Source organism: Trachurus japonicus, chromosome 1, assembly GCF_045865225.1.
Source record: "Trachurus japonicus isolate A0001 chromosome 1, Traja_1.0".
Classification (NCBI taxonomy): domain Eukaryota; kingdom Metazoa; phylum Chordata; class Actinopteri; order Carangiformes; family Carangidae; genus Trachurus; species Trachurus japonicus.
In genome coordinates, this window is record NC_140907.1 from 29,443,759 (window position 1) to 29,468,668 (window position 24,910).

General features: G+C 42.2%; 2 protein-coding genes across 2 annotated transcripts; one reads left to right on the forward strand and one right to left on the reverse strand.

Annotated features, from left to right (window-relative positions):
• Positions 1-2,004: 2,004 nt before the first annotated feature.
• palb2 (partner and localizer of BRCA2) lies at positions 2,005-15,828 on the forward strand. The gene is made up of 13 exons (XM_085784322.1): positions 2,005-2,316; positions 2,629-2,703; positions 2,801-2,860; positions 3,164-3,344; positions 4,101-5,594; positions 6,846-8,017; positions 8,903-9,055; positions 9,306-9,388; positions 9,569-9,718; positions 11,647-11,763; positions 12,942-13,029; positions 13,420-13,640; positions 15,080-15,828. The coding sequence occupies exons 2-13, from the start codon at positions 2,644-2,646 to the stop codon at positions 15,306-15,308; spliced, it is 4,008 nt and encodes a 1,335-aa protein (XP_085640448.1). The 5' UTR covers positions 2,005-2,316; positions 2,629-2,643; the 3' UTR covers positions 15,309-15,828.
• A 1,952-nt stretch (positions 15,829-17,780) lies between these two features.
• On the reverse strand, positions 17,781-23,311 carry plk1 (polo-like kinase 1 (Drosophila)). Its single transcript, XM_085784347.1, has 11 exons — positions 22,618-23,311; positions 22,032-22,200; positions 21,623-21,767; positions 21,436-21,529; positions 21,101-21,326; positions 20,955-20,997; positions 20,736-20,833; positions 20,533-20,610; positions 19,661-19,815; positions 19,371-19,553; positions 17,781-18,763 (listed from the first exon to the last, which is right to left on the reverse strand). Exons 1-11 carry the CDS (start codon positions 22,978-22,980, stop codon positions 18,563-18,565), a joined length of 1,755 nt encoding a protein of 584 aa, XP_085640473.1. The 5' UTR covers positions 22,981-23,311; the 3' UTR covers positions 17,781-18,562.
• Between the last annotated feature and the right edge of the window lie 1,599 nt (positions 23,312-24,910).

Genomic DNA, 24,910 nt, shown 5'->3' on the forward strand with positions numbered 1-24,910 from the left:
AACAGTCTTCTCTGTATTGATCTGTATATTTCTGTAGAAAACTGTAGTTTATGACTGTACAGAATACAACACTTTGAAATAGTACAACAGTTTTAAAATGTATCGTAGCATATTACCCAGCGTGCCAAATAAGGTTTGCACCAATTAAACAACTACTGTAGCCTGATGTCATTGTTCAATTTGTAGTCTATTCATTTGCATCCATTTATACATTTATCAAACTCTGTGAAATTGTTGGTACAACTATTTTGGCATTAAAATGTTAATTTACACCTTGTGTTGTGGGTTGTGTTGGTGCTTCTGGTGGTTTATGCAGTAAATGTGGTTGTGAACGCATTACTTGTGATATTTAATAAAAGTGTCCTCACTTTTCTTTCTGTAGTAAAGGCTCTTGTCGCTGTGCCTGACATTTACTATGCTGTCCAGCACTTGATTTCAGTCAGAGGCAATACCATCATACTTTCTGTCTTTAATTGGTATTAAGCTTATGAGAAGGCCCGGTCACCAGTGTCAGCCCTTGTAAACATCATTTTTAATCTATCTACTGATACAGACAAACACAGTCCTCCTTAGAGATTCCTTATTATGCAATGTGACTTATTAGTGAGTGTAACTCATTGTTTTAAAATTATACAATGTAGGTTTATATAGCCTGTACTGTTCCAAGGGGCAGCTTCAGATTTGAGACGGCAGTAAACTACTTTATCTGTTAATGTAACTGTGCATTGCCCATCTATCTCCTCACATCAAGTAATAAATACTTAAATCTGTTTTCGGTCCTGAAAAACTCCTTCATCCAGCTCACAAGATTTCCACCACAATACAAGTCTGGAGTCCTGTATTTCCTCAGGAAGCTAAAACACGCTCACCCTGGACCTTCTCTGTTCTCTCCTCTGCCCTATGGAAGGAGATACAGAACAATAAAAAAACAAAACTAGAAATAGCTTCTATAGCAAAACAGTCACCCCCTTGACCCAGCACAGCACTGGCTATTTGCACTACTGCACCTTAACCACGTGTTTATTTATCTGTTGTTTGTGTTGTGTATGGCTTGGGATGTTTCTTGTTTGATCTTTACAGTGCTGCCATGTAGGGCTGCAACTAACGATCATTTTCATTATCGATTAATCTTTCGATTATTTAAACGATTAATCGATTAGTTGTTTGGTCAATAAAATGTTAGAAAATGTTGAAAAATATCAATCAAAGTTTCTCAGACCACCAGACGACGTCCTCAAATGTCTTGTTTTGTCCACAAACCAAAGAGAGACTCAGTATATTGTCATAAAGCAACAAAGAAACCAGAAATATTCACATTTAAGAAGCTGAAATCAGAGAATTTTGACTTTCTTTTCTTAAAAACTACTAAAACCGATTATTCGATTATCAAAATAGTTGACGATTAATTTAATAATCGATTATTGTGCGATTAATCGATTAATTGTTGCAGCTCTACTGCCATGCAGAGCAGCCAAACTATTTTTCACTTGTAATCTAATCTAATCTAATAGAGTTGTACTAGCAAGTAAGTTTAAGGCCTTCTTATCATTTAAAAGTTAGGCTACATTTATTTGCTTCTGGTCAAAATCATTGTGTCATGACATCAGGCTTTACTGTCAATACCAGTCCACTGAGACATTAACTGAAGCTCCTGGCCTGTATCTGCATTATATTAAACCAAAGACGGTTTAATAAATTGAGTATATTTGATTAAACTAACATTTCTCAAGCTTCTGTCAGGTATACAGGTGCTCTTAACTGACTGCACAGCTAGGCCTATACACAATCAAATCAAATAAAAGTCATTAGAGAGACATTTATTGGGTTTATCATTTCAAAGGGATTCAAATAACATATAAAAGTATATTTGTATGATTTCCTGACAGTTTTTTAAAATACATTTATGATACAAGGGCTAGAAGTTAGCTAGTTGGGGGAAAAAACAAGAACAACGTTGAATTAACGTTAGCTAATTTGAATTTGTGCAACTGGTTTCACGGTTAATATCCGTTGAAACGATAAAACATCCAAATGTCATCGATTATATTGGTCTTTTTCCATGACATTTTGTCTGTGTGGAAGTAACATAAGGTTTACATAAGACTTTGTGCCGAATATGAAACTGAACTTTTCGGTATTTCGGTGAGAAAGGGTAAAAACAAACAAATGTACCTTATTTATCCGGCGGATCGATTCCTCGGGGCGCCATTGCTCACGTCTGCTGCTGAGGGAGCCGCGGGAAATCTGAACTAAATCGATCCCCGTGTTATCGAACATCAAAATAAACTTTTCCATGGACGAGACGGCGGAGTCAGAGTAAGTCTGTCTCAAACACTCACATTTACTAACTTAACACCGTTATTATTGTTTTAAACAAAGTAATTGAATATGTGTAAAAGACGTCACTGTTGTTGTCGAAGCGCAACGTTAACGTGTACTTAGTTTCCTTACTTTGGCTAATCATGCGTTACAGTCGAAATGTACCTCGATTTAGGTTAAATAATCAATTTTAAGGAATTACACGTTATAAATACAGCGTTGCATTGATCATTAAGATGAAATACACCCAAATAAATGCTATAGTAGTATTTGTGTTATGGCTACATATACGTTTTATTCGTGTGCCAGGTCCGAGTAAACAGGATGGAGAGCAATGTGGACGAGCACATGAGGACAACACTACACTGTGATGACAAGGAGAAGGTGGGTGATGATGAGTTTATTTTCAGTGCTCACATCTGCCATTAAAGTACAGTTTTCTCTCTGTTGCTTCTGACATATTTGTCTCTTCCTCATTCAGCTTCGCAGGAAGTTGGCACTTTTACAAAGGGAATATATTAAAACAGCCCAGAGACTGCAGGTGAGACATACACTCTACTAATAGTCTTTCTTTTAAAAGTCAAAAGTATTTTTAACTGTGGGTTAAAATGTTTTGTTATAATGTTGTTTGTTTTGATATTGTCTGCCTGTGTCTTGTTTTGTAATTGTCTATTGTATGATTTGTAGTTGCATTGTGTAGGTACCTGCCTTGGGAGTGGGACTAAGGATGAAATAAGTCCCGCGCATTTACATTGATGTTTAATGCAGCAATGTTGATTAATGTGCATTGTCCCAATTCAATAAATAAATCAAATTTAATGAAAAACTTCTGTCTCCTTGTCAGCGTGCTGAGCGTTTGGAAGTTGTGCGCAAACATGTGAGGAGCAGGATCACACAGCAGAACCACGAGGACCAGAGGGACCCAGAGGAGACGTCTGAGCCGTGTCTCAACCCGTCCTCATCGTCATCGAACAGCACCAACTCAAAAGCCCAAGATGTGCATCAGTGCCAAGGACAAACTGAAGGTGAGTCCATCCTCATCACCTGCAGAGTACAGATAGTTTATTTCTTACACAGTGTGTGACTGCAGTGATGGACATGTATGATATATAATATCTCTGAGTGTTACATGAAATAGGTTTTTGCTAGAGTGCAGGTGTAAATATCTGCATGTGATGAAACTTGTGCAATGCAGATTTGAGTATTTTAGTTAGACTGTAAAGTCATCTGTTGTTGATCCAAAGTCTGCAATAACTGACTGCAGGTTGAATATATCATACTAATCCAGGAAAGAAACAATATATCTGTAACTGAATTTAAATGTGTAAACAAGTATATTCCTGTATGTGTTCATTTGTTTATATCAGTTTTTCTTCCTCTTTACTCTGCAGTTTTAAAGGGATAGTTCAACATTTTGGCAAATTGTCCCATTGCCATAATCCCTATAGTTTTAGGAGTAGGTTCGTTACCTTTAGTTGTCGGTGCAAGCTATTTTTAGAACGGCGGAGCAGAGCCGCAAGCTTGTTTTCAAGGCAAATGCAGGGACTGCCGAAAAACTGCCCCTGACTGGAACACACATCAGCGGTTTTGCATGAATTTACCTCGAAAACAACTCAATGGGCCAATTTGCCAAAAATGTTGAACTATCACTATAACACACATGTTGCTTCCTGTCTATCTCAAAACAGAAAACCTCTAGTCATACAGTTAAGGTTACACAGTTGTTGCTCTGAGAAGCAGACAATGTTATTCATAGATTTCTTTCTTCTTCTTTTTTCCAGGCCCAGCAGATTCTGACAACCTCAGGAGGAGCCAGGTGATCCGGTTCCTGCTTCCCTCTGATGCCACCTGCCCACAGACCCCAGATCTCAGACAACATGACTCATCTAGAGGTCACAGACCCAGCCCTGCCCTGCGCCTCAGATCCCGGCGCAGCCGTCTGCGTTGGGAGAGGAGGAGCGCTGAGGCTGGCAGGACCACCGACAGCAGCCAGGAGGGACAAGAGCAGAGTAAAACAGTGGATGAAGCTCGAACAAAAGGAGAGGAGGAGGAGGAGGAGAGAAACAAGTCTGTGGGAGCAGAGGTTGTGAATGAAAGTGAAGAGCTGTTTTCTACCTCGGATTCAGAGTCTCCCTCTCTGCTGCTCACACACTGGAGCACACATGCACACACTGAAACTGGAGCTGTTGAGGGGAAGGAAATGCAAGGAGATGGTGAACAAAGAGAAAAAGAGAGTGAGTTGAGAACTCAGGGAAAAGAGGGATTAGAGTCGACGTCTTTGCTGCTCTATCACAGGAACTCTGACATACACACTGAAGAAAGGGGATGGGATTGCACACCAAAGGACGGAAAAGAGGGAGGAGACGATGTTGAGAATAAAGGAGAAATAATATTAAGTGAGGAGAAAAGTAATAAAGGCATGGAACAAAATACAGAAGAGAAAACAGAGAATGAAAACACTACAGGAATAAAAGAGGAAACTGCGGATATAAAAAGCGGAGGTGTCCTGGACTCCTGCACCCTAGTGGAGGGACTACTTTTCCCGGTGGAGTACTACGTCCGAACCACGAGGCGTATGACGTCTTCCCAGAGTCAGCCTGACATGCAGGCCGTCTTACTGTCCCAGCTGAGCATGGGGCGACATCGCAGGAGCCGTGGCGGTCGTGGCCGAGGCCGAGGACTGACCAGACAGACTGATCAGACGGTTTTCTCCTCCTCTCCTCTGACGGCTTTAGATCCAAGTGAAGCGTCACCTCTGCAGACGGCCGATGCGTCCCCTGACCTGACTGGACGCAGCGAGAGCTCCAGCGAGATTTCAAACGTAGTCTCTCCCAGTCAGAGCAACGTGGACGCCGCTCTGTCGTCTCCTGCAGGCAGCACTCCTCGTCCAGGGAGAGGCGGGAGGAGAAGACGAGGCCGAGGCAGAGGGAGAGGCAGAGGCAGAGGGAGGGGACGGACTCAGATTCCACCGTCCCCTCTGAGTTTAGACACCCATCATATCGTCTTTGAGCCGTCCTCTGATGATCACCAGCTCACCACCCCGGTGTCTCTGTCCTCGTCTCTCCATGGACCTGATGGAGCAAAGTCGTGTCTCATTCCTTCTGAAGCCGTCCCCGTGTCAGACAACGACCCCCCCCAGCCCGAGTCCACCCTCAGCACAGACGACCCCCACTCTCCCTCTCAGTGCCGCACCGCCTCTGGACACGTGGAGAAGGTCTATCCCATTTTTCTGAAGAGCAGTGGCAAGGAGAACGAATCGACACGGACGAGCAAAAGTAAGTTTTAGTCTGTGTTTGTCATTGTTTATTTTTTTATTTATTTTACCTTTATTAAACCAGGAAGTCCCATTTAGATCAGAAATCTACTTTGCAAGGTAAAACCTGGCCGAGGCAGCAGCCATAAAAAAATCATACATAAAGCCAGACTGGAAAGATGAACTCAAAATGTATACACCTTGTTGCAGCTACCCTTGTCCAGTTCTTATTAATCTTGACTGATACTTTTATCAATATTATTATTTTTCATTTCTTTGTTATGATTTGTTTTCATCAAATAGTTAAAGGTATAGTTCAACATTTTGGTAAATCGGCCACGAGGTCCGTTACCTTTAATTGTCGGTGCACGCTTATTCCGCCGTTCTAAAAATATCTTTTAGTTTTTAGTTTAAGAACTTTTTGTAAATTATTCCATAAGACCATGGTGCATGGCAGGAAGATGATGTTTTGCCGAGGTGTGTCCTGGACAGAGGAAGACTCAAGAGACAGAGATTGGAAAATATTATCTCACAGTGCTATCACAGTAGGGGTTAAATGAGCAACACATGTCTTAAGGTGAGAAGTTCAGTTACAAACATGATTATACAACATATTTTTTACCACCAATTTACCACGACAACTCCACTGTTCTTATAATATCAAGTTGATATTATATAGGCTGGTGTGTTTTGACATGATTAACATCAGTTCCCTAGTTTACTCTAATTTGTGTGCTTCAGTATGTGTTATGGCTCTGCGTTATAGAATTAGTTACAGGGATCAGTTTTTCATCTTGTCAATTCAGTTAAACTTTATTGTTGTCATTTTTGCATGAAAAAAAAAAAGTCTTGTCATTTCAATACACTGCAGCCTTCTCAAAATAAATAAAGTGTTCAATAAATCACTGGAAAAGTGAAGTGCAAAGAAGGAAAGATAATGTAACATCTTTTCAAGAGGTAGAAATATTTCAGCCCCTAGCACCCTGATGTGGCTTCAACTGAACTATAAGCCTTGATCTGCAGACTCACAAACCCCTGCAGCTCCTAATCTAAAAAGGAAGCAGTTTAAATATGGACACACAGCAGCAGCTCCACGTCCCAGTGTAAAGCTACACTCACTTTGAAATGTTTCACAGTAAAATACACCAGCACCATGTGCATTGAAATGAATGATGTCCTGCTGTGTGATCTGCACAGAATTGAGTAAATAAATTACATCTCAGTCACTTTTCTTCATCTTACATTCATCTTTTTTTAATCTCGTGTCGTGCAGGTTCATCAAGCTGGAAATCTCTGCTCCTGCCTTCCTCTCCGTCTCCGTCTGTCCAGACCTCTCTTCTTCTCCCTCTCCCGTCTCTGTCCTCCTCTGGGCTGCTGCTCAACAACAAGCTGACGGATTTCCATCTCCCCGACGACCAGTTCGCCTCCCTGAAGCTGCACAAACTTCGCCAGGTCGCCGTGGAACCGGGCGTCGAGCATTTCTCATCTCCCTCTTCTCTCGCTCACAGAAGCAACAGGCTCTCTCACTCTCCGCCGATGCCTCTTCCTCTTCCTCTCCCACTCAACCTCACGCCCACAATCACAGCTTCACAGCGTGCGGCTGCAGAAAAAGAAAAACCATCTGCTGGAGATAGTTCAGAAACCCCTGGAGAGCAGCCGGCTGAAAACCTCCACGCAAAGACTCACTCCTCCTCAACAGAAGCTGTGTCGGTGGTGGAAGCGTGTGTAGATCCAACTAGAGAGGAAGAAACTGTGAGTGTGAGTGTGAATCCGAACAAAATGGATGATGATGTCGAAGTTAAACAACCTGCTGCAGAAAAACAGGTTGAGCCTGAGTCGGATCAGACGGACGAAGCCGTCATCAAGACTCTCTCCTTTGAAGCACCAGAGGAGCCTCCCAACAGCTGCACTGCTGTACAGATGTGTGAGGACAGATGTGTAAGTCCTGGAGAGTCGAACGCCGCCGCGCGTCCTCGCACAGACGCGTCAGTGGAAAATAAAAGTCCGATCAAGTCTCCGCTGCTTCTCAGGATCCGCTCTCAGCTGCTGTTGAGCCCCCCTCCGCCCTCGGCGCCTCCCCCCTCCTCTGCTCTGCTCTCCAGCCCCGCCCTCCCCTCCCTAGGACTCACCCCCCACCCCGGCCTCCCCCCGTCTCTGACCTGCTCTCCCTCCGCCCCGGCTCTCGCCCTGCCTCCCCCTCACAGCCCGTCCACCCAGGCCCTTTCCCCGCCGCCTCTCTCTCCCCGTCCCTCTGTCTCCATCTCCTCCCTCCCACCCAGCCAGCCTCTCGTCGTCTCCCCCTCCTCTAGTCAGGACCGGACGGACGCTGCTGAACCAGAAACTCACCCAGCTGCACCCTGCATCCAGTCACCATCACAGGGCGCAGGCGAGGAGGTCGGCCCCAGAACAGAGGAGCACGTGATGAGACCAACGCACACACTGAAGGTACACAGGTTTTTCTTTCTTTTCAGTTCTCTTTTTTTTCTTTCTCATCTTTTTATTGGGTTTTTAAATCAGAATCAGAATCAGAAATCCTTTATTGTCCCCGGCAAAAAGCAGTGGAAATTTTTCTTTGACATGTGCATAAAAGAAAAACAGTTTAACATAACATAAAACAAACAACAGGTAGATACAGAAACATAATACATCTGGTTATTTGTATATAATATCTACAGTAGAAGTACGATGTGAACTTGAACCCCTTCAGCCCTGTCAAGCCCTTTATTCCCCAGATACTGAGACCATATACACATACCTGTATACCCTACGTAACACAAAGGTAAAGAAAATATACATATATTTTAATTAAATCAGAACACAAGCACCCTGGAGCTGATGAACACACACTTTAAAGGGATGGTTCAACATTTTGGCAAATTGGCCCATTGCCATAATCCCTATAGTCATAGCAGTAGGTTCGTTACCTTTAATTGTCGGTGCAAGCTATTCTTAGAACGGCGGAGCAGAGCCGCGAGCTGCTCACAGCTACGCTACGGAGGCTCATGGGGTTTCTTGGTTTCCCTCATCAAACTCATCAAATACACAATCCAACAACTCTAAAACGCTCTGGTGGACAAGTTGTGACCTGCACATTCACCACGCTATGAGATAATAAAGGAACATTACGAGACAGAGTTGTTTTAGAGGTAAATTCAGAGACTGCTTAATGAAAAACTGCCCCCGACGGGAACGCACATCAGAGGTTTTGCATGAATTTACCTAGAAAACTACTATAGGTGTTTCTAGACGTATTAATATGAAAAAGTTGGTTGTTATATTATTTTCCAAGAAAATATGTGTATCTGTCTGTGTGTGTGTGTGTGTGTCCAGGCTCCAGCAGGAGGCTGTCTGGTGGACTCGTGCTGTCTGTCTGGACCTTCAGGTGACCTGTGTGTAGCAGCAGCAGGACAGTGGGCCGTGTGTCTGTGGAGTCAGACCTCAGCGTCTGATTGGAGCTTAATACACACCTGGACCTTCAATGATGTCAGTGTTTAGTTCAAAGACTCTTGTGTTTGTAAAGAAACATGTTAGATGTGATATAGTCCTTTATTTGATTATTCCTCTGATCAACACTTGTTGGAGGAGAAATGTAGAAATATACGTCTGACAATAGAGCTACCACATGAAAATGAGTGTATAGAGGAACAAGTATTTATTTTTATCGAAAGAAAAACACCAAGCTTTAATGAAAGTTGAATTGATTGGGTTGTTATTGTGTTTTGTTTGTGTACAGCCAGTGATCAATGTGTTCCCTGTCCCGGATGCCGCTGGGCTGATGTTTGTGACTCTGGGTCAGCTGGAAATCAGAGAGTTGAGGTGAATACGACTCAGTCAGTCTGACTCCAGGAAGTGGATTGTAAAATTCTGGGTGCAGGGATTAATAAACCTCGTACTAGATTAAGGATCTTTTTGGGATTATTTGTTCTTGGGGAGAACCAGCTGCTGTTTACAGATCATCAACGCATTCAGAAACTGACCTCTTGTCCATGTGTGCAGGATGCTGTCGTGCTCCAGCTTCACCCAGGTGCTGCTCTGTGAGGGGATCATCCAGGCCGTTGTCGGGGCGCCCCGGTGCAGAGTGGTTAGCTCCTCCCACTCAGCAACAGGCTCCACCCTGCAGGTGTTCGACCTGTCGGACCACAGCAGGTGCCACACTGTGACATTAGCCACGTTTACACTGTTTACATGGATGCGAAATAAATTGATCCGATTAAAACGTGTGTGTCCATACATCAAGCAATAAATCTGATCACTATGGATCTACGTATAGTGGGTCTCATTCATGAAACGTGAGTAAATCTGTGTGTAGATTTGCACATAAAAGCTCACTCTACTAAAACTCTACTCCGGATTCATGAACGGTGCGGGAAACTCAGATTTGATCGTAAACACGTGTGTAAGATGATGAATGCCAACCCATCGTAAACTAACAACACGCCCCCGGTGATCAGCAATTAGCATAGATCTCCATACATGAATAGCCATATAAGGAGATCCTGACCACCATATTAGGAGGTAGGTGCATCCTGCTCACCTGCGGCCATGACGCAAACGAGGAAAGAGGGAGAGAGAGAAAAAAAGAGAGATCACGGATCGAAGTCATTTTGGGTGAAGTGGAGTCCAGAAAAAATATTTAATTCTCTTCTGTTGGTAGTGGTGTGACTGGGACAGGTCAAAGGCGTGGAGAGAAGAAACAGATTTAGTGAATTAAGTAGGCCTATCCTTGGTTGATTAAAGAACGAAGTAAAGCCAGAATAGTTCGATATGAAACGTGAAAAAAAAAACAAAAAAAAAACACACAACTACAGAGCTACAGCAGCGACGGGAGGAGGAGGCTCTTCACAGCCTCAGCTGTAGAGGAGCATGGTTGTATCAACACATGAAGTTATATAGGCAGGTTATATTGTTACAGATGCACCAGCCGTCTGTCACAGCTTCATCCAAACCGGTGCCGACTGCGCTGCTGCGCAGGGTGAAGTGTGCGTCCACCGAGCGTGTTGCAACACAAACATTTTTTTTCCGGTTTTATATCAGATTATTATCATCATTAGATGGAGCCTTGACGTGTTTGTGCGTGTCCGATCCCTAAAACGTCTCTCTCTCCAAATATTTCTAATTGTTTGTCATGTTTAAATTACGTGTTTCAAAGGTGTCGGCCTATTTTGAACATGAGAGAGAGTAATACAGATTAAAATTGTAATTTTCAACAGTGACAAGCAGTATTTATTTGCATTCCTACATTTACACAAGCGCTACACACAGTCCGGAGCAGGTGTAGATTTTGTGAGTAGCTACGAAAAAATCTGCACTACTAAAAGATTGATGAATGCGGAAATCCACGTAAATTTGCGCTGCTCAGGGTTTACACACAAATCCGTGCTGCTCACATTTCATGAATGAGACCCAGTATGTGCTGCAAATGTTACTTTTATTTCATGAAGCTGCAACCACAGCAGTTTACACTTCTCTTGCGATCCATGCGAGGGCGTCAGCTACAGCAGGACCTTTACAGACCAGCAACCGTTGATTTAAGAAGAAAAAAAAATCAGATTATTTTATAGTTTATATGGATCTTGATCTGAGCATCGACTGGCGTTAAACCACTCATCTTGATCGGAAAGAAATTTCTTTCCGAATGAGTCTGTTCGGTGTTCGGATTAAAATTTTCCAATCGACGTTTTACATGACTTGGGTTAAATTCGGATCGGCATTTATTTCTACTTTATTCTGATTATTTGTGTTCATATAAACATGACTATTGTCGTTATTCTCTTCTAGGGTTAAAAACTTTTCTCTTTTCATGTGCTTATAGCTGAGCTCTTTTTAAGAACTTTAAACTTTATCTATTTTCTTTTCTTCTACTGTTTTTAATTCTTTTTTGCTCTTTTAACTCCATATTTAATGTTTCCTTTTTTTTGTTTGTTCATTTTTATGCTGTTCTTTTTAAATGCTTTGCCTTTTGTAAAGCACATTGAGTTGCCTTGGTATGAAATGCTAAATATGCCTTCTAGTTATTCTTCCCATTGCAGAACTGTTCTATCTCAGTGTCTAATCTCTCTCTCTCTCTCTTTCAGCACACCGAGCTCTCAGCCTCTTGTGTCTCCTGGTGTTTGTGTCGGGGCCCTCGCACCAGTGGAGGAACTTCCTGATGCTCTGATTGGCACAGATGATGACGGTTGTGTCTTTATCTGGTAAGGAGGCTCGGGAACGTCCATGTCGCTGTCATTGGTGACGGTTTCATCACAGCTAAACATCCATGGTTCAACTTCAACTTGACTTTGACTCCGGTCAAGTCTGTTTGAGTTTCCCTCTGCCTGCTCTGCTTTTATCATGACACAGACTGGAGCCATTAACAAACCTCAGACGTCTTCGACTTTGTATTTTCGCCCTTTTTGTTGAAAAATTCAGAGTGAAGATACAAACAGGAAAAAGAGCGTGGAGTTAATCACCAGGTCGTCAGAACATGAGCCAGGGAGAACGAGTCATACAAGAGATTACAGATTAATGGAGACCAGGGGGGCCCAAACCCTTCTCAGTGAAGGGCCAAAAATGAATCAGGGTGGAGGGTCGGGCGCCAAAACTAAACATTCATGTCACAGTGCATTAAATTAAATATGCCTATAGCATATTTGTGCAAAATAAACACTCATACAAAGTAATTTTGAAATTGAATAATACTATTGTTTATTCCGTTTCCCTCTTAAGTGCATGAAATTACTGAATATCCATATGGCTCTTTTTAAAGTAGGTAGCGTAAATAATAATCATTTTTAAAAAAAATTACATTCGAGCATGGGCAGTGGGCCAAAAATAAGTTGTGCCCATGGGCCCCTAATTGGTCAGCCCTGATGTAGACAAAGGCAAACAGATGTGATTTACAGTCCCGTAAAATACTGTATTGCAATCTATAACCACATAAATATCAGTACAGCTTCACACATTATGATGAATATGTTTGTACTTGTGTGTTTAATTTGTCTAATATGTCTGTAATTACCCAGTATCAGTCAGTCAATTAACTTACTTTGATCTATTCACTCCACTCTGATTAGAAATCAGTAATGAATATCCTCTGAACCTGCCCCTAGAACATGAACATGAATGAATATTCTTGATTTCAAAAGTTGATGATAGCAACAGAAACACTCAGTGGTTCCTGTCCAGAGAGGTAACATGTGATTTTAGGCGTTTCTAAGTCTCTGGCTTTAATTGGAAGTGGAGCAGGCAAAACAGTTGTTTTTAATGTTAGTAACCACACATGTGTTTCCTGCCGTGACATGTTGTGTGGGAAAACAAAAAGGTCTTTAAAATCCAAGCATGGAGCTCACATGTTTTACACTTTAATGTATGTTTTGTTTGTTTGTTCCAGGAACTTGTTGAGCGGGCAGCTGCTGCGTAGAGTCGACCTAGGAGACGGTTTCTCACACACGGCCTGTCTCAGAGGATACACCGCACATGTACGTCTCTGTGCTGTTTTGAATTAATTTATTTATTTCAAATGAACGTGTCTAAAACGAAAAAGAATTTCTACATATAAAAACAAAAAATAAGAATATATGTAAGCATCATCAAATCATAATGTGCACAAGTTCGAAAAAGGAGTAGGAAGAAGTATGCACTTTATAAAAAAAATCCCACCCTTTTCTTCTCATCATGGTTTATCTATCTACTACGTAAATATCCATATCGATAAACATGTATACTACATGCATAAAAATATATAAAACATATACTGTATATACTATATCCATATCAACTTATGATATCCTTTATGTATAGCAATTTATTTTTTCTGCATGTCTGTGCCACTGTAGATGTCTCACTCCTGTGTGTGTGTTTGTGCACAGGGAGTGTTGTTCGTCCTCCTGCAGCATCAGTTGCTCAGCCCCCTGGAGGAGGAGGGAGAAAAAGAGGCCAAAGCAGAAGATGAGATATTTCCAGAGCAGGAGGAAGAAGAAGAGGAGAGGAGGAGGAGGACCGCTTTGTTCTCTCTGGTCGCCGTCAACCCTCTGAGCAGCAAATGTGTCCTTGCGGCTCGGCTGCACCCGCCCAAAGCCTGGTCCGGCAGGTGAGACGACACAGACTAGTGGTGTGTTTATCTACACCAGTGTTTCTCAACGAAGGGAACCCCTAGTGGTACTTGGTGTAATTGCAAGGAGTAGTTAAAACGATAAAATACGACAGAGTATTAGGGACACATTGAGAAAAAACATTTTTCACAAACTTCGAATATGAAGTCATAAAATTACAAGAAAAAGGCCATAATTTTACGAGAAGAAAAAGGCCATAATTTTACGAGAATAAAGTGGCAATAAGTGTCAATTTTATGAGAATAAAGTATTAAATTTGCAAGAAAAAAGTTGTAATTTTACCAGTAAGTGGATACGGTAGGCTGTTCTACTTAAAACGAAAGTAGGTCTAAACGAAACAGGCGAGAGTGCAACACACAATAGATGCATTTTCTTGCATATTCTTTTCAAATTCCTGATACTGATGACAATGTGGTGCTGATGTGCCAAAAGATAAACTACGGTACTTGTTTGTGAAACCTATACTACAACAACATCTATTGCACGTCTGTCCGTCCTGGGTGAGGGATCCCTCCTCTGTTGCTCACCCTGAGGTTTCTCCGATTTTTCCCTGTTAAAAGGGTTTTCCATGGAGTTTTTCCTCAGTCGATGTGAGGGTCTAAGGACAGAGGATGTTGTTACGATGCCATGTAAAGCCCTTTGAGACAAACTGTTTGTAAAAACGGGCTATACAAATAAAATTGCCTTGCCTTGCCTTGCCTATACTGAAGTACAACTTCACAAAATCCTCCACGGCCTCATTTTAACAAATTTCCACCCTCTAAAACAACAGGTTAAAATATTCTGACTTTATTCTTGTAATATTATGACTTTTTTCTCATAAAACTATGACTTTATTCTTGAAGTCTGTGAAAAATTTGTTTTATCATTTTACTAAAATAGTGACCGGAGCCATCATAATTGCCTAAACTGTAAAAGCTAAGATCAGCTAATTGGCATTTTATGTTTTAATGGAAAATTGGTCGTATTTTAATAAGAAGCCATATACTGATGGTTTTGATTCACTCTTGTTTGTCTTCTCAAACTAACTGCATTATTACCATTATTACAAACTCAACACTTTCTGTGTTCTTTTCAAAAAAGAGTTTCAGTGCACAGTCTCCATTCATTTCTTAATTGGGCTTTTATTGTGAAATATTGCACAAGAAAATGACGTAAAACTCATTAATGTGCAATGTTCAGTGTACAGCGACTTTTTCAAATTGCATATTTGCCTTCAGAAACATTAGTAAACACACAATAATGCAATTAAAAAGGCTTTTTCTATTTCTGTCACATTGGTTTGGGACTTTTTCTTTGCCAAGGGTTGAAAAAAAATATGCAGGGGACACAGACAGAGCCCCGAAAAGGTTGAGAACCACTGACATAAACTCATGTACCTAACACTTGAATCTTCTTGTGTGTGTGTGCTCTGCAGACTGTGCGAAGCCGACGTCAGCAGCTCCAGAGTGGTCGGCCTGAGCCAGAGCGGCTGCGTGTGCGTGTGGGAGCTGGGGCGCCGCGGGGCCTCCAGGATGCTGTGGGCCCCCGAGAGCGACGGCTGGCAGCTGGCTCGCTGGGGCGGACGGGACACGCTGCTGACGGGCCATCACAACGGAGACGTTACTCTACACTGCTACAGTCTACAGACCTCACCATGCCACTAAACATAAAAAAGACTCTCAGGTCATTTCTGTCAAACTTGAAAATCTTTATCGCCGTGTGAATGTTTACGTAAAGATTTTATAACGAGGCTTCAGTTCAGTGTTAACTTTTAATACGTTCTTCTGCTGCTTCACTCTCAGAGAATTCAGTTATATGACATTAACTCTCCTACAGGCCACAGTTCTGCTAAAATATACTGTAAACTAAATATATATCCCATAAGTCAGTGGCCCACTAAGAAGACTGAAGTGTTAAAGGCATAGTGCTGCTAAATAATACGACGTATTGTTTTTAAGAGGCCAGTTTATCACACTGGACGTCTCTGAGCTGAACCTCTTTGTAGGACGATGTGTCTCTTTTAAGACCACTCTTACCCCCGACGTTGTGTTTTATTACCTTTGCCATTTGGACTGTTCTTTACTTGACTATGTGTTGTGATGTTTGTTATATTTAAAGAAAAAGAGAAGATGCCAAAGTTGTTGTTTTTTTTAAATAATCAACATTAAACTGCTGTGATTTAGATGTGTGTGTGTATGTGGCAGTGTTTTTCTGTTTACAATTTGCATTTACAGTTTGGAAATGGCTTTTTCTCATTTGTGCATGACATAAATAGCCATGAAATATACTCATGCAGGTTTCCTGTACTGGATTATCTTCACTGATACTGTAAAACAGAGTGTGGACATGTGTTTTAGGTTTGCACAAGCCTGCTGGGGAGCGTTTAAATGTAATTATCACTTCATGATTAAAGGAAACTATGATGGATGTTGCCCTTAAGTAGGGAAGGAAACTTGTGTCACATGTTTTAACCAAAAAACGCACAACAACATGAACAACATCAGCTAAACACTGCCGCTGGTTTAGACTGAGTTCACTTCATTTTGAAACTCCTGCCACAGTGGATTTGTCATTGGGGTAGAAGTGTCCCAGTATTATGCAGGAAAAGCACGAAGGCAAATAAAATCAAAGTCATATGCTCCAGTAGTAGGTCAACATGTACAACAACAGGTGAGCTCACCTGAGTGGAACGCACTTGTAATGTTATCAATTACCCCTGTGCAATGAGCAAACAGGCCTATCAGCTGCAGCACAGCGCTGTGGTGCATGTGGACTCAATCCAGATGACTCATGGGTCTGATTACAGGACAAACACTTCCAAACAAGTCCAATTAGATGAGGTTGGTGACATAAAACACACATAAAAATCAAAAGGATCAACATCAGCTCATTTAAAAAGTCTTGAATATGAAGCTTTCTGTTAGCACTGACACTTCCCATAGAGAATGAATGGGAAGGCTGAAAATGTATTGGACTTTTTCAAACGTCTGCTGCTCTGCTATTCTTTCACCCAGAGAGTCCATTTGAACTTTAAAATGTAGATACAAGTCTCATCTATCCCTGTGGTATTCCATGTTTCTGTAGGTTTTATAGTTTTTAATCAATCACTGTTTAATGATCAATTATGATAATTGAGTGACATCATTGGCTAGAGTGGGAGAAGTTGTCTGAAATCATGTTTCTATTTACACGCTTCCTCTCGGCCACAAATTACACTCTACACACATGATTTTTTCCAGAATTATAGACAAACTTACTATCTTTCGCAAAGTGTGCTAAAAAAAAAAAAGCAGAGACTTACAGAATTTGAACTATGAGCCTCTCAGTGAGGCCAGTCCCATCCAGCTGCACACTGACTCCAATACAACATTTTCAGACGATCCAGGATGTTTGTGGTATTTATAACCTTCTCTACTGTCAAAGTCCAACACACACACACATACACACAGATTATCATGTTTTTTAACTTTTCCCTGCTGTGATTGAAGCTGTAGTTGGCCATTGTGTCCACCAAGAGGCGCTAAAAGATCAGGAGTTTGGTTACCGGTACCTTGGTTTTACTACTATATCCCACTAAAACACCATGGATTATTATGGATTATGTATTGTCAAAGGTTTGAAAATGAAACATGAAAAGTTTGCTTAAAACCTAAATTGCATTATTTATCTTTATCAAAGTAAAATGCCAGATACCTGAATTTGCTCATAGCATGACTGACTGGGACACTGTGATAGGGCCGTACAGTACTATTTGCATTGTAAATAAGCTTTTCCAAGGGCCTCGGATTCTTTTTTTAGTAATAACTATAATACTAGCTTAATATTTGAGGTAAGATATATATAAATGTATATGGGCTGCTGTGTTTTTTTGTTGGTGTAATCAAGGGTGTAGGTGAGTGGAAGTGATAGACCATTTAATATTGAGTTTAAGATACAGGCACGCATAAAGAATTATATTCTTCTGCACCTTTCCAAGCATGAAAGGAACAAATAAAGACAATAAAGCTTGAATCCCCAATACTACCTAACCAGAGTTTTGTTTAAAATTGATATTTGAACAAATAGTTTCTGGACAATTTTAAGAGAATCGACCCATGTGAATGTGATCGGAACAATAAAACCACTGCTGTTTGTCCGTTCAAGAGAATCTTTATTTAAACTTGAGTAAAATTAAAACCATCTTTACAACACATATGTTCAGCAGTCTGTACAAGTCTGTACATCTTGTTGAAAGAGACTTCTAAAATAAACTTTTTTATATAAAAAGGTGGCAAACTACAGGAAGAAATGTACATGATGAAGACCTATTGACATGGTCCATTTCTCTACATACAACACAGATAAAAACAGACAACAGCAGAGACACCAGAGAAGCTTTTTTTTTTTTTGCATCCAGACAGCAGGTCCGAGCCCCGAGTCCCCCGCGTCACGTCTGTCCGCTCGGCTTCAGGTGTTAAAGCCCGAAACAGAGACATGAACAGATGCAAAACTAAAACATTAACAGGGGGGGAGGACTTGGTAAGAACTTGAACATGAGTTTGAACACAGAACATTCGTCTCCTCACAGACTCGCGTGAACATGGTCAAATCGTGCGCTGCTGTGCTGTCAGCGAGGCGGCCATCTTAGATTCTGTCAGCAGGAACGCGTCTGTGAAGAGTCGGCTTCAGCTTCACCAAAAGAAAGTTAAGATAAGAGTTGGAGTGAGAGTTTTATTAACAACAGAGAGGAGAGAGAAGAAAAAAAAATAACGAGTAAAATTCTCATGGTACATGTCAAAGCCTCAAACACGACATTTTTTAAAAAATCATTAAATTGCAACTCAATCGAGAAGTCATTGTTCTGTCCTCCGAGCGGCGGACAGACGGGGGAGAAGTGGTCGGTGATTAAAGACAGACGGTGGGAGAAGACGTGCGGCGTCTAGTGTGCGGCGGCGGTGGGGGTGGGTTTGCTGTCCAGCAGTTTCTCCACCATGAGCTTGGCGTAGCGGATGCGGCTGGCCAGCTCCTTACTGCAGCCAAACTCCTCCAGCAGAGACAGCTTGTAGGTGCGGAAGTCTCGCTTCTCGTCGATGTAGGTCACCGCTCCCATCAGCGGACACAGGATCAGCTTGGTGTGGTCCTGCAGAAGAGGAGGAGGAGGTCAGGGAAAAATGTGGGTTCAGGGTTTGGTGCATTTGAAAAAAAAAAAAAAAGAGAGAAAACTAAAGAGACACTGATGAAGAAGAGGAGGTGAAGTTACTTGCCCTTTCTGTAACTTACATCCAGAAACAGTTCATTTGTTCTGGCTTTGCTCTCACATGAAAAAACTATGGGCAGACCCGTCACCTTAGCAAATTTATCATTGACTCTTTCACCATAGATTTTATTTTACTTGGGAAAAGTTCCACAATTACCCCAAGAAAGAAGGAAAATGTTATTTTTTAATAAACCTGTTTTTATTTCTAGCAAAATCCATATTCATGAAAGTAATTTTTCTAAGAAAACCCCTTGCTTTGATGTTTTTCAAAAAGAAATGGAACTTTACTTTAAGCTAATGACCAAATGAGCAAATGGAAAGGCTATTAAAACCATAGATTTTTGTAATATGTATAACCTAGCTGTATAATGAACATCACCCCTGGCACATGCTCTCTGTATTTTCCTTGTATACCGTTTCCTGTGTACTGTTTGTATCTATGTCAGCTGTTGAGAGAAGAGAGAAAAAAAAGGTGAAGTTCGTGTCTCACCTGGAAGAAGTTGATCTGCACGGTGCCGTTGGTGAGGTGCAGGACGATGGCGCTCTTCGTTCTGAACCAGAGGGAGAGGTACGGCAGCCGGGCCAGCTCGTCTCCTTCCCGCCGCGCAATGTTGGCGCCGGCCTTCAACAGGTGCTCGCTCATGTAGTTGCGGAAATACTTCAGTAGCGTTATCTACGAGGAAACACAACAAGCACATTACAATCAGGACTATGATTATTAAAAAAGAAACAAAACTGACGATGTAGAGAAATCATATTTTGAGAAATAAGAACACTGACCTTCTTGTTGAGGGTCGGGGGGTAAGTGCGCACGCTGAGGTAGGATTCAGCCGCCGCCTTGTCGATGTACTGCAGACTGTCTCCGTCGGCGTACATGATCAGACGGGTGTAGTCGTTGAAGAGCACGCCCACGCTGTTGTCACACAGCTGGTAGCCTGAAACACAACCAGAGAAATTGTCTTTAGAGAAGAAAAAAGAAACATGCAACAGCAGTGTTTCATGCGTCCAACAACACCGACTGTGTAACAATAAGTCATGACAGAGAAGCTGATGAATACCTCGATGGTGTACGACAGGATGACTGATCACACATAAGAGTTTCATTTTATGGCCTGGTGTTACAGCGGCCTAATGCCCAAGATAAGTTTGGAAAGAGATTTGGGGGTTTCAAAGGTCAGAGTTTCTACATTAGCAAATAAATGTTATTTTGTTCAGTCATTCAAATCTGTTTTCTATTCAATATTTGTTAACTTAAAGGGTGACATTTTGCTGCTGAAAATGTTTCTCATTGCTCCCTGGTGGACAAATGATTTAACTGCATCGGTGTTTTAGCCTCATAACTAGAGAAACTTGCTCTTTCTATACTTTTATTATTTTATAGATTCCCAAAAGAAAATTATTTTGTTAGGTTTCCATGTGCAGAAATCTGCTTTTAGATTTAAAAGATTTCTCTAACATCTATGCTTATGTTGAGAAATCATGGATCCTCTGGGACCAGATGTTTGCAAATGAGCTGAACTTTATGTGACCCATGACCACCTGCACCAAATTAGTGTCTGTTGAAGTTTATGAGAATCAGAATGACTTAAAAAATGTTCTTGTTCAATCCGACTTTTATGAAAAGTATGAGCCTCTGTCAGACGAATTCTTACCGAGTCCGTATTTGTCGGAGTAGTCGACCCATTTGCTGATCCAGAAGATGGGGATACAAGCAGGATCCTCTGCCTCCTCTGCAAACACACAAAAAGAATAAATCGTTAATGTGGTGTTGACACAGGCAAAAAGATTCACACAAACAAACCACTAAAAATGTACAACATTGAAACTTAGGAAAAAACAAAAAAGCTACACCCACCTTGGCGTACGACCGCCTTCTCCGAGGGCTTGGCAGCGATGATGCTGTTGAGCTGCTGCAGCATGTCTTTCAGGTGTGTTTCTGCTGGCTCGGGCTCCCTGAACACAGATGGAAAACAATAATATAGCGGCGTTAGCGTCACAAATCGTCATTCATTTGTTTTTTTATTGAAGTTCAACCGAATCAGAGGGAGCACTTCAACAACAAACAATCTCTCACCTTTGCCCAGGTTCATCCTTAGCGTCCACCTTCTCTGTTCCAGCTGGAAAGAGGAAAAACAACCAAGTCAGAAACATAAACATTGATACTACTCATCTTTTCATACTTTAATGTATAAACTACTGGTTATTTGTCAGGATCGTTACCCTTGTTGTTAATGGCGGTCAGGGGGCGTCTCTGGCTGAGCTCCACAGCGGTGGAGGGGGCGATGGAGAAGCGCGGGGGCACGGTGAGGCAGGTGGTGGGCAGACGCGAGGGGGTGTAGCCGGTCGTGAAGAACTCGTCAGCTTGCAGATCGGCGATGGTGGGCCTCATGGTGGGATCGGCGTGGAGCATTCGCTTGATGAGGGAAGACGCTGCGGGGTTGATGTGCTGTGGAGAGTTGCAAATTGAGGTTATGAGATGTGGTGTGGGGGGTGAATAAACTAAAAATATACACATTATACTCCAAGGGAACTGTGTATTTGTTCATTGAGCTTACCCAGGGGATGGTGTAGTTGTTCTTCTTGATGCGGTTGTAGGTCTCCTTCAGGCAGGAGGTCTCGAACGGGGGCTTGCCCACCAGCAACGTGTACCTGGGAGAGCAGCGGTGTTTAGGAGGAGGTCGAACTGACTGGGCTGTGTCATGTGGAAAAATGCTGTGCCCAAGTGTGTGATTCAAAACTTACAATATACACCCGAGTGACCAGACATCCACTTCATAGCTGTGGCCTTTCTTGCAAAGCACTTCAGGTGCGATGTAGTTTGGAGTCCCACACAAGGTCTTCTTCCTCTCGCCGTCAAACTCGATCTTAGTGGCCAGGCCGAAGTCACCTAGAGAGGAGGGAAGAGAGAGACGTGTTGTAATAAAGGCAGCAGAGTAAAGAGGTATTTGTGTTGAGTTCAGGGTCGGGTTACTGTGCCCCCTCTATTTGGAAGGTTTATTTGTTGTGTTTGTTTCTCGTGGGAAATCTCTCCAATCAGTGCAAACCAGTCATCCAGGAAGTGTGACAAAGGTATGACGTGTGGGCTGGGGTGTGTCCCGTCCTTTATGTTACATCCATTATTGTGAAAGATGAAGATGACAGTGAAAATTACCAATCTTGACATCCATATCATCGTTGAGGAAGATGTTGCCGAGCTTCAGGTCTCTGTGGATGACTCTATTGTTGTGCAGGTAGTGGACGCCATCGAGCAGCTTTGTCATGTAGTAGCGAGCCTCAGGCTCAGTCACAGCCTTACGACGCTTGTGCAGCTCCAACAGGGACTGAAAGCAGCAAAGACAATGGTTGGATTTAGATGAGCAGGCAATGAAAACAACACAAAACCTAAGGCCAAATGACTCTGTAACTCTCACACAGGGAACACCGCAGCAGTAGTACAGAGGGATGCTTTATAGAGTAGTTTTGATTTTAAACTCCAAATGTTAGTTTGACTGGATAATGAATGCAAAGGCACTGGCAGATATTCACAATTAATGATTTAAAACTATTCATTTCTGGTTTTGGGGCATATATATTTATCTCAAGGTGGCTCAGTGGTCAGTTTTTCCTTGTCTTTATTTTTAAACGAATGCCACTGGAGGTGAGAGGACAAGTGAACGCACCGCCATGATAACCGTCGGCCCACCGGACAAACAGCTCTCTGCTCCCGGTGCACACTCACACTCACTAACTTAACTCACCCTTCTCCTGCAGATTTCCAGGACCACAAACACGAAGTCGTCGTCTTCGAAGAAGCCGTGGAAGCCCACGATGTTGGCGTGGTTCAGGCTCTTGTGAATGGCGATCTCCGAGGTCATCTTCTCCCTCTGGTGCTGCTTCAGGATCAGGGACTTGGGCACGATTTTCCCCGCAAAAACCTGCTTCGTCTCCACGTCTGTTATTTCGTAGCATTTGGCGAAACCACCTTTTCCGAGGAACCGACCCCTCGTGTACCTCCTCATGGTGCGGGGGTCCACCAGCACATCTGGGATTTCTTTAAGAGGAGCCGATTTCGGGTCGACGTGGGCCGACGGATTCGCCGGCTTCGGAACACCTGCACTCATTTTCGGTTAAAGTGCTTTTCGACGTTTTTGTTTTATTAAAAAAATACGCGTCCAAAACTGTTCAGCTTTCGAAGTATCGACGAGTTGTTCAACCGACGTTTGTTTGTTCAAACTCCTGGAAGCTAACTCGCTCCCATACACGTCTGAATTCAAATCTAAACTAACGTTAACAGCCTTTGAACACGAACGTTATTTAAACATTTGATTAAACAGTTGAAAAACAGTGCATAAGAAGCTAAATATTAAAATTAAAACCTGAGGCAGAGGTAAAAATCAAACGCCGGACTCGTCCCTCGGTGGTTGCAGCGTTACCCTCGTCCTGGCTTTTGACAACAGTCTCGGCTACAAAGTTTAAAATGCTGCCTCGGTCGTTACGGCGCTCTCTGATTGGTCCGCTCGATTTGAATTCCAAGGCGGCACCGCAAAGCATCGTGGGAAGTTGGGTTGCAAAAAGAGCCAATCGCAGACCGGGAAAGTCACATTCCGCGCTGTGATTGGCTGAAAGGCTGCCGGTTGTTGCTCACGGGGTTCCGGAAACACAGGGCTGACGGGAAATGTAGTGCTGCCACAGTGGGATTTAATCAAACAGTTGTTTAAAAAGGAAGTTTATGTTGACGTTGGCGATTTTTTTTTTGGTACTCATCATTTACTGTTTGAGGAGGAAAGGATTTACATTCTTTATTACAGTAAAGTCGTTACAGCACTGAGTTAAACCCTCGGCGTAACGATTAGTAAAATATCCGCGTTATAATGTTACTGATAGGAAAAAAAAAAAAGGTAGAAAGTGAAAATAAGTATCTTCCTGAAGAGCAGTGTGACCTTTGAGCTTTTAGCCCACAGTTAGTTATCAGTGGTGGATAGTTAGGTGGCAATAGCCTATATAAATGCCAATCTATTTATGAAATTATGTAGTTTAAAATCTAAACAACACTGTTGATACTTCCACCATTTTGAATACAGCCATAGTCTCCAGGGAATATGGCAGAAGAGGGAAATATGTTACAGGGTGATAAGGAAGTAAATAAATAAGTAATATGATAATTAAATTGCACACCAACTTTAGGCTGTCAGGGGTGGAAACTGCACTGAGAGTCTGACTAAGATTTCACTGAGGCACTTTGCAGCCTGTAGCCTATATCCTACAACAGATATAGCTAAACACTTGGGTGACCTAATCATCATCATTAGCAATGCATCATATCTTTATTGCAGACTTGTGGTCCATTAAGAAGAGAAAAGGTACAATACAAAACAAAGAGACACAAATTATTAATAACACTATAAAATGTACAAATGATATCTACAGGCTTTTATGCCAGTGCTCCTCCCTGAGGCTTGATGTGAAGCGAATACAGCTCTTCCCAGGATTGGTTAGAGCCAGGATGATGCTGTTCTCTGACTCATCTAGGTCTACACATGGATTTGTAGACAAGCTCCGTAGCACTGCCTGAAATGTATTGACTCTGGCAGCCACAAACATTTCACTTTTCACTGAACCATCTAGGTCTTTTTATGCACATCGCATCATTATATGCCACTTGAAGTTTCTGTAGGCTTGCTTTTTTTATACCTTATACCTTGCCCACAATGGGCTTTATGTAGGCTACAGCTCCACTACTTCCTGATTAATCCAGGTGTGCCTGACCATTGTTGTGAGGTCAGACACACCTGGATTAATCAATTGGTCCAATAATGTAAAACAGGAAATAAACGAGCTGGCTTATTTCAGGAAGTAGTGGAGCTGTGCATAAAGCCCATTGAGCAGTATGCGATGTGCAATGGGATCTCAATAGAGTCAGCTTTACACCGTTCAGTGCCAGGACGTTTGCCTGTGCATACTGCAGCACTGCCTGTAGATGTCATCATCATCATGATTTTGTTTTTGGCAGCTGTTGATTTAACTGATCACCGTTCTCTTATTACCTTCAGT